Source organism: Crocodylus porosus, unplaced genomic scaffold (genome assembly GCF_001723895.1).
Source record: "Crocodylus porosus isolate Cpor-Errol unplaced genomic scaffold, CroPor_comp1, whole genome shotgun sequence".
Lineage (NCBI taxonomy): Eukaryota > Metazoa > Chordata > Crocodylia > Crocodylidae > Crocodylus > Crocodylus porosus.
In genome coordinates this window covers 53858062-53870427 of record NW_017728947.1, presented here as the reverse complement: position 1 = coordinate 53870427, position 12366 = coordinate 53858062, and the positions used below count along the sequence as shown (strand labels likewise).

Here is a 12366-nt window from a genome sequence, read left to right as displayed (position 1 = left end):
TTTACATAAGGAATTTTACATATTTTTATATTGTATTTTAATGAGGAATGGACTTTCTTTAAAAATTATTTCAAAACTGTATTTGGATTTCATGTGGGGTTTCTGGGTTTTTCCCCAGATCTCTTTCACTTTTCTCCCCCTTTTTCTTGTTTTCATTTTACCATGGGACAAAGGGGGAAGAGTGCAGGAGAAGGAAACCACTCAAAAAACTAAACTGAAAATAGGAACTTTTATTTTGGTTATTTACTGTCAAAATGAACATTTATTAAAAATTAAAACTCAGAGTAAACATTATGGAAATATTTTGTTTAGGAAACAAGGGAATTTCCCATAAAATGTTTTAAAGAAGAAATGCTTGACCAGCTCTTTTTTGTACCATTGAATTACTGCAGAAATTAAGTGAGCTCTTCACATGGTTTGGTGCTCACAAGACACCTCACTTAAAATACAAATTGTAAATAACTAAAGGAACTAACTTCCATATAGACAGATAGAAACCTTTTAGAAAAGGCCAGGTACCATCGTGGACAAAAATGATGGCTAGAGACAGATGTAAGTACCTGTGAAAGGCCCTGAAGGATCAGGCCTCTGATCTGCACACTCAAGTATATTGAGTTAAAATTGTTGTGTGGTTTAGCATGCATTAAAGATGTTTTTTCAGTTCTGTTAAATTTGTGCATATGAGGAAAGAGCTCAGTAGAGATAGAGATAAGTGGCAACTCTAAAGATGGCAAAGCACTGACTTTAGTGAGCCTCTTTTGGGCAGTCTGGTCCTGTTTCTTCTTGGAAAAGTAGTGGTAGTAGAGTGACACGTAAGTCATGATGGATTTCTCATCTGGATTGGGCACTACCACATCCTCAGCATCCAGAAGTTTAGTGATTCCCAGTTCTTTTTGTGCCACATAGAAGGCATTATTCAGATTCTTGATGGGCTGATCACGCCTCAGTGAGCTGTAGTAGATGAGATCAGGCCTGGATAAGGAGAGAATCAAAGGAAAGAAATAAGTGAGAACTGTTAGATTTAGAAATGACAAATAATGTCAAGAAGACACCTTACACTGCCATATGTACATGCTGTATGTAAGCTGGTATTATGCAACATACTGGGCACATCTACATGAGACATTTACTGCAGTTGTCTAATTAGCTCCGTGGTAAACGTCTTAGCATCTATACGTGCAGGGCAATTAGGCTGGAGTAAACTAATTACCTTCACAGCAGGGTAGTACTTGTAAATACAAGTACTACCCTGCTGTGGCTTTTTTTTACTCTGCAGTAGTGCATGTGTACATGCTGACATGACTGGCTGGGGCACAAAGGTGTTTCAGTGTGGGAGCTGCCTGTTTGTTAGCCCCACACTGGAGCACCCTCGTGCCTCAGCCAGCTCCTACGGAGCATGTTGAACCAGGAGGGTGGGGGAGGAACAGGGAGGGGAGCAGCCCTTGGCTGGAAGGCTGACCCACAGTACCCCTTGCCAGGTGGGGCTGGTCTGACCCAGCTCAGAGTGCTGCAGTTCTAGGTACATGTTCAAATGGCACAGGAGCAATACACTATGGAGCAATAAGCTCTGGAGTTTGTTGCTTCACATTAATTGCACTTGTAGATATGCCCACTGACTAGTACAGCTGTATGTACCATTATCCTCTTCTGCTACAGGCTGTACAGTAGCAAACGTTAACAGAGATTTTTGGGGTGCTCTAGAGGTAGTGTGTTGTGCAGCTGGTGCAGAAGAATCCATGTCCCATGCCTGCTTTCTCCATTAAATTCCAATTGGCCCTGGTGTATATTATAGTGACTACTGTAAAGTCCTACATAGTGTAGCTTGTTCATAAGAGTTCTAGTTTACTATAGGGCAAGCAGTGAACCAGCAGACCTAAGTATCTGTACTGAAGGAGGCTGAGCATAAGCATGCCTATGTATATATCTTAGATCAAAAGACAACATACAGTCTATAAAAGTAGAGATCTGAGGAGAATGCAGGAGGAAAAATCCAGCTAAGGGAAAGGAATTGTTCCCATTACTGAAAATTATCAACATAATATAAATGACACTTCCTTGCATGGTGCAAGGCCAAGAATCTCTCTGGGACTGTTTTACTTGCTGACCAGTGAAGATCCAAATTTCAGCTAATCTCATCTACTTCAGGTTTTCCCCGAGAGATGGTGTAAAAGATGCGAGTGCTGGATATTTTAGATTACTTCTTTCTCCTTTTTTTGTATCAGAGTGAGGCAGGACAATTCAGCTATTTTTTAATAGCTGTCATTAGATCTGTTTGCATGGATGTCCTCAGGCCAATCATAATACATACACTGCAGCATGTAATGTGAAATTTGAAAACTGCTAAACTGTTACTTGTGAAGATCAGATTAGACTGTAGTAGCCATGGAATTGTTATACAGGTTGCAACTGAGCAGATTTCTGACCCTGAAGAAGGAGCTTTATCAGACTAAAGAAGAATGCAACCGTTTATGCTATTGTGTCTCTCTGCACTAAGAACCTTAAAATAAGCACTTCCCTGCTCCTCATTTCCTCATTGGTTGGTGAACCAATGCAGGAAATTCTGAAATGGAAACCTTGAGAAATTTATGGGCTTCCAAGCCTTCTTGCTAGTATTGGCTTCTGATAGGAGAAGCATTATCTCAAATATTGGTTCCTCCTCCTCTCCCACAGGTCAGAGAGGGGAAAAGTGAAAGCCTATTGCTTTCAGCTCCAAGTATGTCCCACTTAAGTGCAAGGTTTAAATTTTAGACATGATCATATCAAAATCTATTTTCAACAACATTTTAGAAAATGCAGCTGAAGACAAGAAAGTTAAGATAAAAAAGAAAGCAAATTAAATCTATATTACTCAAGTATTTTTCTTCAAGCAAAAGTTTTGAATGGAAGAAACAAAATTATAAGAGAGAATTATTTTTCCCTAGCAATAATCAGCCAGAACCATAACCAGAGACAGCTCTCCAGCAAAAACCCAACATTTGAAAACTCTCAGAGGAAGCTTTGTTCCTGCTGTGGACACAAAATAGCTGTGATAATAATGTGTTCCTACATCTGAGTAATGATCAGACATGCACTACAATGGAACAAAATTCATTTGTCAACAGACCTATTAGATCATTGTTTGATAGTGACAGATTTATTGCATTCCAAAAGATTTCATTGTTTGCAAGATTTTTAAAAAGGAACAAGTTTAAATGAAGGCTTCCCCATCCGAAATTCATTTTTGCTTTTAGATGTACACCTTGCTGGAGTCGTTTGCCCCCAGTACTCTTTTCTGCCATGGCAGGGGGGTCGAACTCAGTGATCTGCTTAGGTCCCTTCCAACCCTAGAAACTATGAAAGGAACACTCAAACATCAAAAAATTTTCTTCGTTCTGTATTCCTATTTAACAAATGGGAGTTTTGAGTGGGTAGCTTCCCAGGATAAGACACAAGTCATTTTCTTAGCTATCACAAAGAACAGAGGTGCACTGGAGTAAGAAAACTTGCCAGAGCAAGAAAACAGCAGCTACTCTTGAAGCCTCCTTTCATCATCTGCTTACCTGTGAACATGAATGAGGGCATTGAAAGCCAGGCCATCTCTCCAACTCTTGGAGAAGTCCTGCACATTCACATTGGAGTAACTGGCAGTCTTACGTTGACACCAAATCAGCAAGGCTTCATTGGCAGACAGTTTATCAGCCTTTTCTCCAAACTCGTCCTGTGAAGTCAGCAAGGAAGGAAAATTCAGGATGGGCTACGAATTTCTCCCAGCAGTCTCTCCACAGTTAAGGTTGCAAGTGACTTTCTATTATCTACTTGAGTTTTGTCTTCCAGTTGCCTGTAATGGACCTCCTTTATATACTTACAAGAAAATTAAAATGCTGGAAACCTTAGATGGTAAGTTGGGTATTATTTTCAAAAATAAAAAAATCATCACAGTCTATTAAAAGACTTTAAGCATAGGAAAATGTTTTCAATACTGAATTTTCTTTTGGTTTTCAAGGAGGAAAAGGGTGAAGGAGAAAAAGGAAAGGAAAAGGGGAAAAACAAACAAAAAACTAAAACAGAAATATTTTGTTGTGATCCTATTTGCTCTGAACCAAAAATCTATAGGAGGCAAATTCTTGTTAAGCTCAAGTACATGGAGCCTGTGTTTTTAGAGTTAAAAGTATCCAGCCTAGCACATGACTGACAGTGACTATTTTGTCTATCAGCATGCAGTCAATAATGTCATTAGTGAAACTATCTTCTGTCAGTAGAGGTCAGTGGTAAATGCATGTATTAGTTGAATCGCTAGTCCTCGTGAAATATTCTGCTTGTATTGCCTGAGACAATATCATTGCTCCTGCATCTGATAGAGCCAACTCCTGAATTTTTAGAGGTAATGAACAGTGATCCATCATCACATGGCTTCACAGTTGGCTGTTGATAGTATTTATATGTCAGTGGTCTTGGATACATTCAACAATTTTGCACATTTAAAAAGAAATAAAGGAACTGGAAATAAAATACAGGTGCTTAACTGTGACTAGCTAACCATTAGAACTGGTAAAGGAAGGCTGTGGTAAAATCTCCATCATCTTCAGTCTTTAAATCCCAATGAGTTTTTTTTTAAAGAAATGCTCTAATTCAGCTATAAATTATTAGACTACATGCAGTACCACTAGGTGAGGTTTTATGGCTTGGGGGATCTAAATGATCTTTAAAGTCCCCTTTGGCCTTAAACTCTATGAAATTTATTAAATGTGTATAGGCAGAGAAAAGAACAGAGATGTTATTTTACCTCATCGAGTTTGATGGAAGCGATTTGAAACCGGAGGATAATGATCCATATTAGTCCCAGGATTAGGATTCGGTCCCCATCTACAATATTTTCAGGCCCAATAAATTTTACTTGCACCTGCTAATAGACAAGAGACAAGAAACTCCCATCAGCCTGAAACCATTTCTTTGCAGCTCCCTGAGAGAGACTCTTCTAAAACAAAATATGTGGAGAGACTTTTTTCCTTGACTGTTATTCAAATATTAAGAATTGTAGCATATAAATTCTATCCCTCTAACAAGTGTGAGTCCTCTTCTAGCTTTCACTGTCTTCTATGCATCAGAAATCAGAACTACATTGTCAGAGCATCTAGGCACATATCTACATGGGGCCTGGGATTACTGATTACTAGGATTCTGTTGTATCCCTTGCTACTTTACATTTAGTTTGTAAAGAACAAAATACACAACAAAAACAATTTGCGTGGTGCTCCTTTAACTGAGAACAGGGCAGAATATTTGTATGAGAAAGTGCCAGGATAGAGTGTTTCTAGCAGCTAGATAAATGAAGAACTAAACTGGTGAAAGTACAGTAACTGTCACAGAACTATTCTTCTGCCCTTTGAGGAGTGGACATTCAATGTGAAACAGTTAATAGGAAACCAAATAAAGACTGCAAGTCATGGAAGTGAAAACGAGATGAAGTTGATGAAAAAATCATAATGGACTGGTAGGGAGTAAAAAGACTGAAAAATACCTCCACCCATAAAATACAATCAAGGACATGGGTATATCTGCAGGGAGGGAGCGTGAATAGTTTGAATTGTTGCCCAAAACTTTTAGATCAAGTATAAAATGATTTCATTTTTCCAAAGGCAAAATACCTTTTTTAAAGGTAATAGTTAATGCTGGTGAGTTCAAGGAAAAAGGAAGTCACATTGTTATTGCTTCAGTGGGCGTGTCTACACATGAACAAATAAATTCCGGGGCTTATTGCTCCAGAGTTTTTTTGCTCCTGGTGCATTATTTGAATGTATGCCTGGGAGAAAAAACTCCAGAGCATATTGCTCTAGAGTTTACTCATGCACAGCACATGGAGTCCGGCTGGAGCAGTCTGGGCTTGCAAGGGACCCAGGTGGTCAGCCTACCAGGCCATGTTCTGACTGGGCTCCACATGTTGCACAGGGGCTGGCGGAGGCATGAGAGTGCTTCAGTGCGGGGCTAGCTGGCAGGCAGCCCCCGTGCTGAAGAACCCTGTGCCCCAGTCAGCCCCTCCACAGCACGTGGAGCCCCATCAGACCAGCCAGAGTGTGGAGCATGGTTGGACCTAAACTGGAGGGAAAGGAGGAAATGGAGTCAGACACAAAGGGGGTGGGGAGAGGGTTTGGACCCAAAGCTAGGGGGAGGGAGGGCGTGGGGTCAGAGGCGGGACTCCATCCCCACAGGCTTCCCTTTCCCCATCATTCTTGATTCGCAATTTGCTGGTTATATGAATAAAAATAAAATAGAAGTGTAAAGAATAAAGCACCCTTCTCCCTAGTCTTCCAATATCTTTCTGACTCCTTTCCTCAACTCTTTCCCTCTTTCTTATCAACCCTTTATACCCTTATTTCTTTCTCTCTTCCACATCAAACTTTCTTGTTACTTCTCATGTCCCTTTTCCTTTTCCTTGTCTTGCTCCACCACTCAACTAATATTATAATTCAACAGTACTCATCTTGTTGGCCCAGCAGGGCAAATGAGTGGGCTTGGGCCAGTCTGTGGGTTGCATGATCCTGTGTCCTAAAATTGTGCCTGTATCCAGACTGTGCTGCCTCACTTAGCCCAATGTACCAGGATCAGGGCCCTGGAACCATGTGTCACCTATGCCCAGCTTCATGTGCTGGGATTGGGGCTCCAGGACCCCGCGTTGTCTCTGGCCAGCCCTGTGCACCAGGAATTGGGGCTCCAGGATCCTGTGCTGCCTCTGCCTGGCCCAACATGCAGGGGGCTTCTGGGTTTCCCACATGGATAGAACGCCCTACTGCCCCGCAAACTTATTTAGTACATGGGGGCATAACCTGTGAGGCACCTTATGAACTCATGCGGAGCCCCATGGACCACAGGACAAAGTGTGGGTGGCCAGATCTGGTCCACAGACTGGGGCTTGAGCACAACTAGTCACAGTTTAAAAAAAACCAAAACATTTCCATCAGAAAATGTGACTTTGTGGATACTGAAATTCTCTGCAGGGAAAGTGTTGATTTCAAATAAATATTTCAGCTCTCTGAAAGCTTAATTTTGAACCCACATGCTACAGAGGAGCTGGCTGAGGCAATAATATTAGTAATCAAAAGTTGCACCTGCCCTGCACGCCTTGTCCGGCAGCGCCCCCTGGCAGCCACGGGGACCGGCATGGGCAGAGCTGGAGGAGGGGCCGGGCTGGACAGCTGGGAGCAGCCATGTACTTCTGTGCCTTCTTTGGCACTACGGGAGTCACTTCGAGCTGGGTAAGTGGGGTGTGCTGCCTGGAGGGACCCTGCTTCCCATAGGGGCTCAGGGCCCACAGGGTGCCCTGCTGTCTATAAGGTGCCCCTGCCCCCTATAGACACCCTGCTGCCTCTTGGGTGCCCCAGCTTCCCCTGCAGGGGCTCTCACTGCCTAGAGGGTGTCCATGCTCCCTTATAGGGGGCCCCTGTGCCCCCATGAGAGCCACACTGTCTATGCCTCTGCCCCTATAGGATCCATTACATGAGGATTCTGGTCTATTAGGCTTAGCATAATCCAGATCCAGGCTTAGTGAAAGGGGGAGGTGGGACCAAAGCGGCGCACTCATGGACCAAAGTGGCACGCTCATGGACTGAAGCAGCATGTTCACAGATCGCTACACCGTAGAGGGAACATTGGCATCAATACAGACTGAGGACCAAATGGCTAAAGAGCGGCTCTGCAGAAAAGGACCTGGAGGTCATAGTGGACAAGAAGCTGAATATGAGGCAACAGTGTGCCCTTGTTGCCAAGAAGGCTAACATCATACTAGGATGCATTAGTAGGAGCATTGCCAGTTGATTGAGGGAAGTGGTTATTACCCTGTATTCAGCACTGCTGAGTCTGCATCTGGAGTATTGTGTCCAGTTTTGGGCTCTCCACTACAGAAAGGGTATCAACAAATTGGAGTGAGTTCAGCAGAGGACAGCAAAAGTGGCCAGGGGGCTGGGGTACATGACTTGAGGGGAGCCTGAGGGAACTGGCTTATTTAGTCTGGGGAAGAGAAGGTTGTGGAGGGATTTAACTTCAGCATTCAACTAACTGAAGGGTGGTTGCAAAGAGGATGGAGCTAGACTGTTCTCAGTGGTGGCAGATGATAGAACAAGGAGCAACGGTCTCACGTTGCAGCAAGAGAAGTTTAGGTTAGATGTTAGGAAAAACTCTCTCACTACGAAGGCAGTGAAGCGTTGCAACAGGCCACCCAGAGAGATGATAGAATCTCCATCCTTGGAAGTTTTTAAGATCTGGCTATACAAAGCCCTGGCTGGGATGTTATAGTTTGAGATGGTCCTGCTTTGAGTAGGGGATTTGACTAAGTGACCTCTTGAGGTCCCTTCCAACCCTAATTTTCTATGATTCTATGGTACTATGAATCCTTTCCATTAAGTTTTGACTTAAAATATTGTTTGGGTTCATTGAGACCAAAAGTTAGTTTCTGTTTCTGATTTGTGGACTATCAGGTTTCCCCTTGCCACCTATGTGCTTCTTTTCCTCTTTCCCTTTCATTCTGCCACAAAAAAGGGGGAAAGGTTTTAAAGTGCTTGAAAAAGGGGAAAAAAACATTTTATCCAAGCTTTACTATTATTGAACTCTTAGATTATAAAAGTAAAAGAAACTTAAACATAAGCTGTTAAAGAAACTTAATCCAAAATGACAAAGCAACCATCATGAGTAATCAACCTCATTCCATTTTTCAGGTGACACAAGTACAAAAAAACTCCCACGTTTAAAGAACAACTCATGTTATAGGAGGGAGAACGTCATGAATCTGGTTTTGTAGTTAGCCTGTAATCTATTCAGATACTACCTGCTATATCTATATCAACTCACCTTAGATCTGAGGTATGTAATAGCTTTGCTATTGTTCTCCAGAAAATGTACCCTCATCCTTCCCTGGGTAGGTCTGGGCAATGATTCTCTAGAAAGTAGCTCCAAGAGTTTCAGGAGGTAAATGCCATCTTTCAACTCTATATAGATGTCTTTTACTTCAATAGCCACCTGCAAAGACAGACCCCCCAAATACTGACACTGGTTATTATGGCTATTTCACTTGCCCAGTACTGTTGCTTTTGATTTTTAACACTGAACAAAGAATACCTTGATGCACTGTGGAATCAAACATTTCTGGGGTACATGTGGATTAAAACTTGGTGACATTTTTTGATGAATAATGAATTCACATAAAAAAATGAAGTTTGAAATACCTCAAAACCCAAAAACCACATTCCATTTCCTTTCAAATGGAATATTTTGTATCAACCAAAATGAATATTTCAGTTTTCCATTTTGAATTTCAGTTTGATCCAAACCACTTATTTTCCAATTTTTCTGTGCAACTCAAAAAACCAAAAAGACAAACGTACAAAAATATAGTTATTTACACAGCTCCATCCCAAGTATGAATGATACTCCTTAAGGTTAACACAGAAGACGGCTTTCTTGCTGATACAAGACAGGCAAAGGAAATCAAGGTTTAGTTTACACAACCACTGTAACTGTTGATCCCTTTTACCCAACTCCTGTGGTTAGGGCTGTCACCCAGGATGCAGGAAGCCCAGTTTTAGCTCCTTTCTTCTTGCCTGAGGTGACTTGAACCTACAGCTCCTAGTTGAGTGCCTTTTATCATCAAGCTGTAGTACCCTCTTTGGTAAGGAGTGGATGCTGGCCTGTTGTGCCCTTTTCACTTTATATAGATGCTTAAACATTCAGTGGAATAGGGACAGGAACCCAGGTATCCTCCCAGAATGGTATTCCAACTATCTGGCTAAAGAGTCCTTTCTTTCTCTCTGTCTCAATGTCTATGCAAGTAGGAGACAGCTCTGACAGGAATCATTGAGAGACACCTATTTCTGAACACCTATAGCCTGGTGATTAGGGTACATCCTGAGAGGAGGAAGACATTGCTAGATGCAGACCAGACATATGAACTCATAAGATTATAAGAATTGTTATGACTGTATTTGATAATCAAATCTATCTGTATTTAATGGCTTGTTTCTGCAAAGTTAACTTCTATTCCTATCTAACCCTGCATAATTTTGAAAGGGTAACAAGCATTTTTATGACAACAGGTTAATATTGTAAACATAGGATTATTGCCACTGTTGAATCAAGGAAGGGCCAGGTTGTGAAGGAAAAATCTTCATTAAAAGGGGAGGGACAGCACTAAAAGAAACACTGGAAAACATAAAAAATCTGTAAACAGGATATTGAAAGATATAGCAACCTTTTACATCATATATTCTGGCTGAGATCTAATTTAGGGGTACAAAGAAATACTGGTTCCAACCTTAATACACAGCCACAGCCAGAGTTGCACATTATAACTTGCTTATCACTATCATGTACCAACATTAAAATCCACCTCGGGTTTCACCATCAGGTGCTGAGGGTGTCAAACTCATCCAGCCCTCATTGCAGGGCCAGTCCATGGGCCAGATGAATGGCATGGGGCAGGTCCACGGGCCAAATTGGGCCTGCAGACTGGCTCTGCTTTCCAGATCCAGTGCGTGGGGCCACCCTGGCATGGACATACGTAGCACAGGTCCTGGACTAACCCCATGTGGGCACCATATGCAGTGTGTCCTGGGCTGCCAGAGCAGGGGCCATGTGCAGGGTGCATCACAGACCAGCCCTGCATGGGTGCCATGTGCAGAGCATATCCTGGAGGGGCTCCATGTGCCATGTGCAATGCATGGCCTCCCCAGCCCCATGCATTGTGTACAGCACACGTGGCCAATTCAGAGCACACCATGTGGCATGTGGACCCACTCCAAGATTGACAGGCAGCACTGTGGTCCAGTTGATAAGGCTCCATGGACCAGATGAGACTCATAGGCTGTATCTTTGACACCCGGATAAAAGCAGTGAGTTATTCTAACACTTAAGCAGTATAGCATGACATGGCAGGTAGTGTGATCTAATGCCGGCTTGCTTTAGGAGTTTCTTTTGGCCTCATGCCTTTAACCATTCAGGTGTGCCATTCATAGGCAATACCATGCCTGCAAGAGGAATGTGATGTAATTCTGAAATACTTATTTCTTACGAATGTATTTTTAGGATGAAGAAATAGCTTTTCTGAGTTAGGAGTAGTAAAGTTATACATGACAAAAGTAGGACCAAATAGCATACAGATTTAAAGATCAATTCCTGCCCTGTGATCTGTAAATTAAGCAGACCTTCTTGCAGCAAAACAAGAACTAAAATTCTAGGAGCAGCTTAGGACAATTTAAGTGTGCATGTTGTGAGGGTCAGGTGGCTGAAAGCTTTTTTTCACCTCCAAGCATTCAAAAAAATTTTTAAAATTTAGTTTTCCATATTTTCTCTCTCAAGTTTTTCTTTAGCTGTTTAACTATTGTGTCATCTTAAATACATCTAAAATACTAGCTATTGCATCTGACTGTTGACAAAAGGTAAAAACTTCTTGTGCTTTGTGCCAGTTTTAATCAGGAAGACAAAATTATTTTTTCCAATATTTTCTAATGAGCCTGTGGCTTGTACCATCACGTTGTAATAAACGCATTAAATATATATTTTTTTCCATCATTTCATACAGACTCAAATAAAGCTACCAAGCATGGGTTGTTAGTTAAGCTGACTCCATCATAGTTCAAGAAGCAGAAGCTGGGTCATTTTGCAGAATCCTGTTTTTGTCCTACTTCTCCCACTCCTGTCCATTCAGGGTGTTAGTAATGTACTTAGGCATGCAGCATCCTAACTAGGCAGAATTTCTTCAGTTAGTGGAACTGAAAACTGAAAGTACAGTCCTGAGAAACAACTGATAGGCTCTGAGTTCCATGAACTGTTTTTTACCTTACATAGCTTGAAAATCTCTATATACTTTCATGATGCCAAAAAGAAATTGTTGGGGTCTTTATAACTGAAGTGTTAATCTTTGGACTCTGCGGTGTCTAACATTACTGAAATTATCTTCTGGACAGTGAGAGGGTTGACTCATGCTTGTTCAGATGGCAAAGCCAGGTTGTATTTACGTTTTTCTCATGCACTAAGAAATAATTAATCAAACACTTACTTTATCTAAAGTTTTTGAAGTATGAATCACTAAGTTACAACCAAACTATTAAGCAGAAAAAAAGCAATGTTCTGCTTCACATTTTGAGAATGCAGAATACCTTGGGGAAGAAAAACCAAACAACAGTACCTCAGGTGCCAAATAGGCCTGTGAGAAGTGGTTAGTCTTTGCTTCAGATTTGGCCGATTCGGGGGACAGCGATTTGATTCAGTAATTGGAATCACAGTACCAGATCAATTTGGCCGAATCTGTTTCAGCTTTGGCCGAATGGGCTGAATCGGCCCTATCCCCCACCCGCTCTCCCAGGTCCTGACTCTTTGAAAAAAAAAAGTCCCCATTCACGAGCT

At 41.8% G+C, this 12366-nt stretch overlaps 1 protein-coding gene across 1 annotated transcript in view; it reads right to left on the bottom strand.

Annotated features, from left to right (window-relative positions):
* SPTBN5 (spectrin beta, non-erythrocytic 5) overlaps window positions 1-12366 on the bottom strand; it is a 151274-nt gene that overhangs the window by 134098 nt on the left and 4810 nt on the right. Inside the window, exons 3-6 of the mRNA XM_019551043.1 lie at window positions 8818-8985; window positions 4763-4882; window positions 3540-3697; window positions 744-972 (exon numbers count right to left, since the gene is read on the bottom strand). Of these exons, the coding sequence (XP_019406588.1) occupies window positions 744-972; window positions 3540-3697; window positions 4763-4882; window positions 8818-8985 (675 nt within the window). The remainder of the gene's footprint in view (window positions 1-743; window positions 973-3539; window positions 3698-4762; window positions 4883-8817; window positions 8986-12366) is intronic.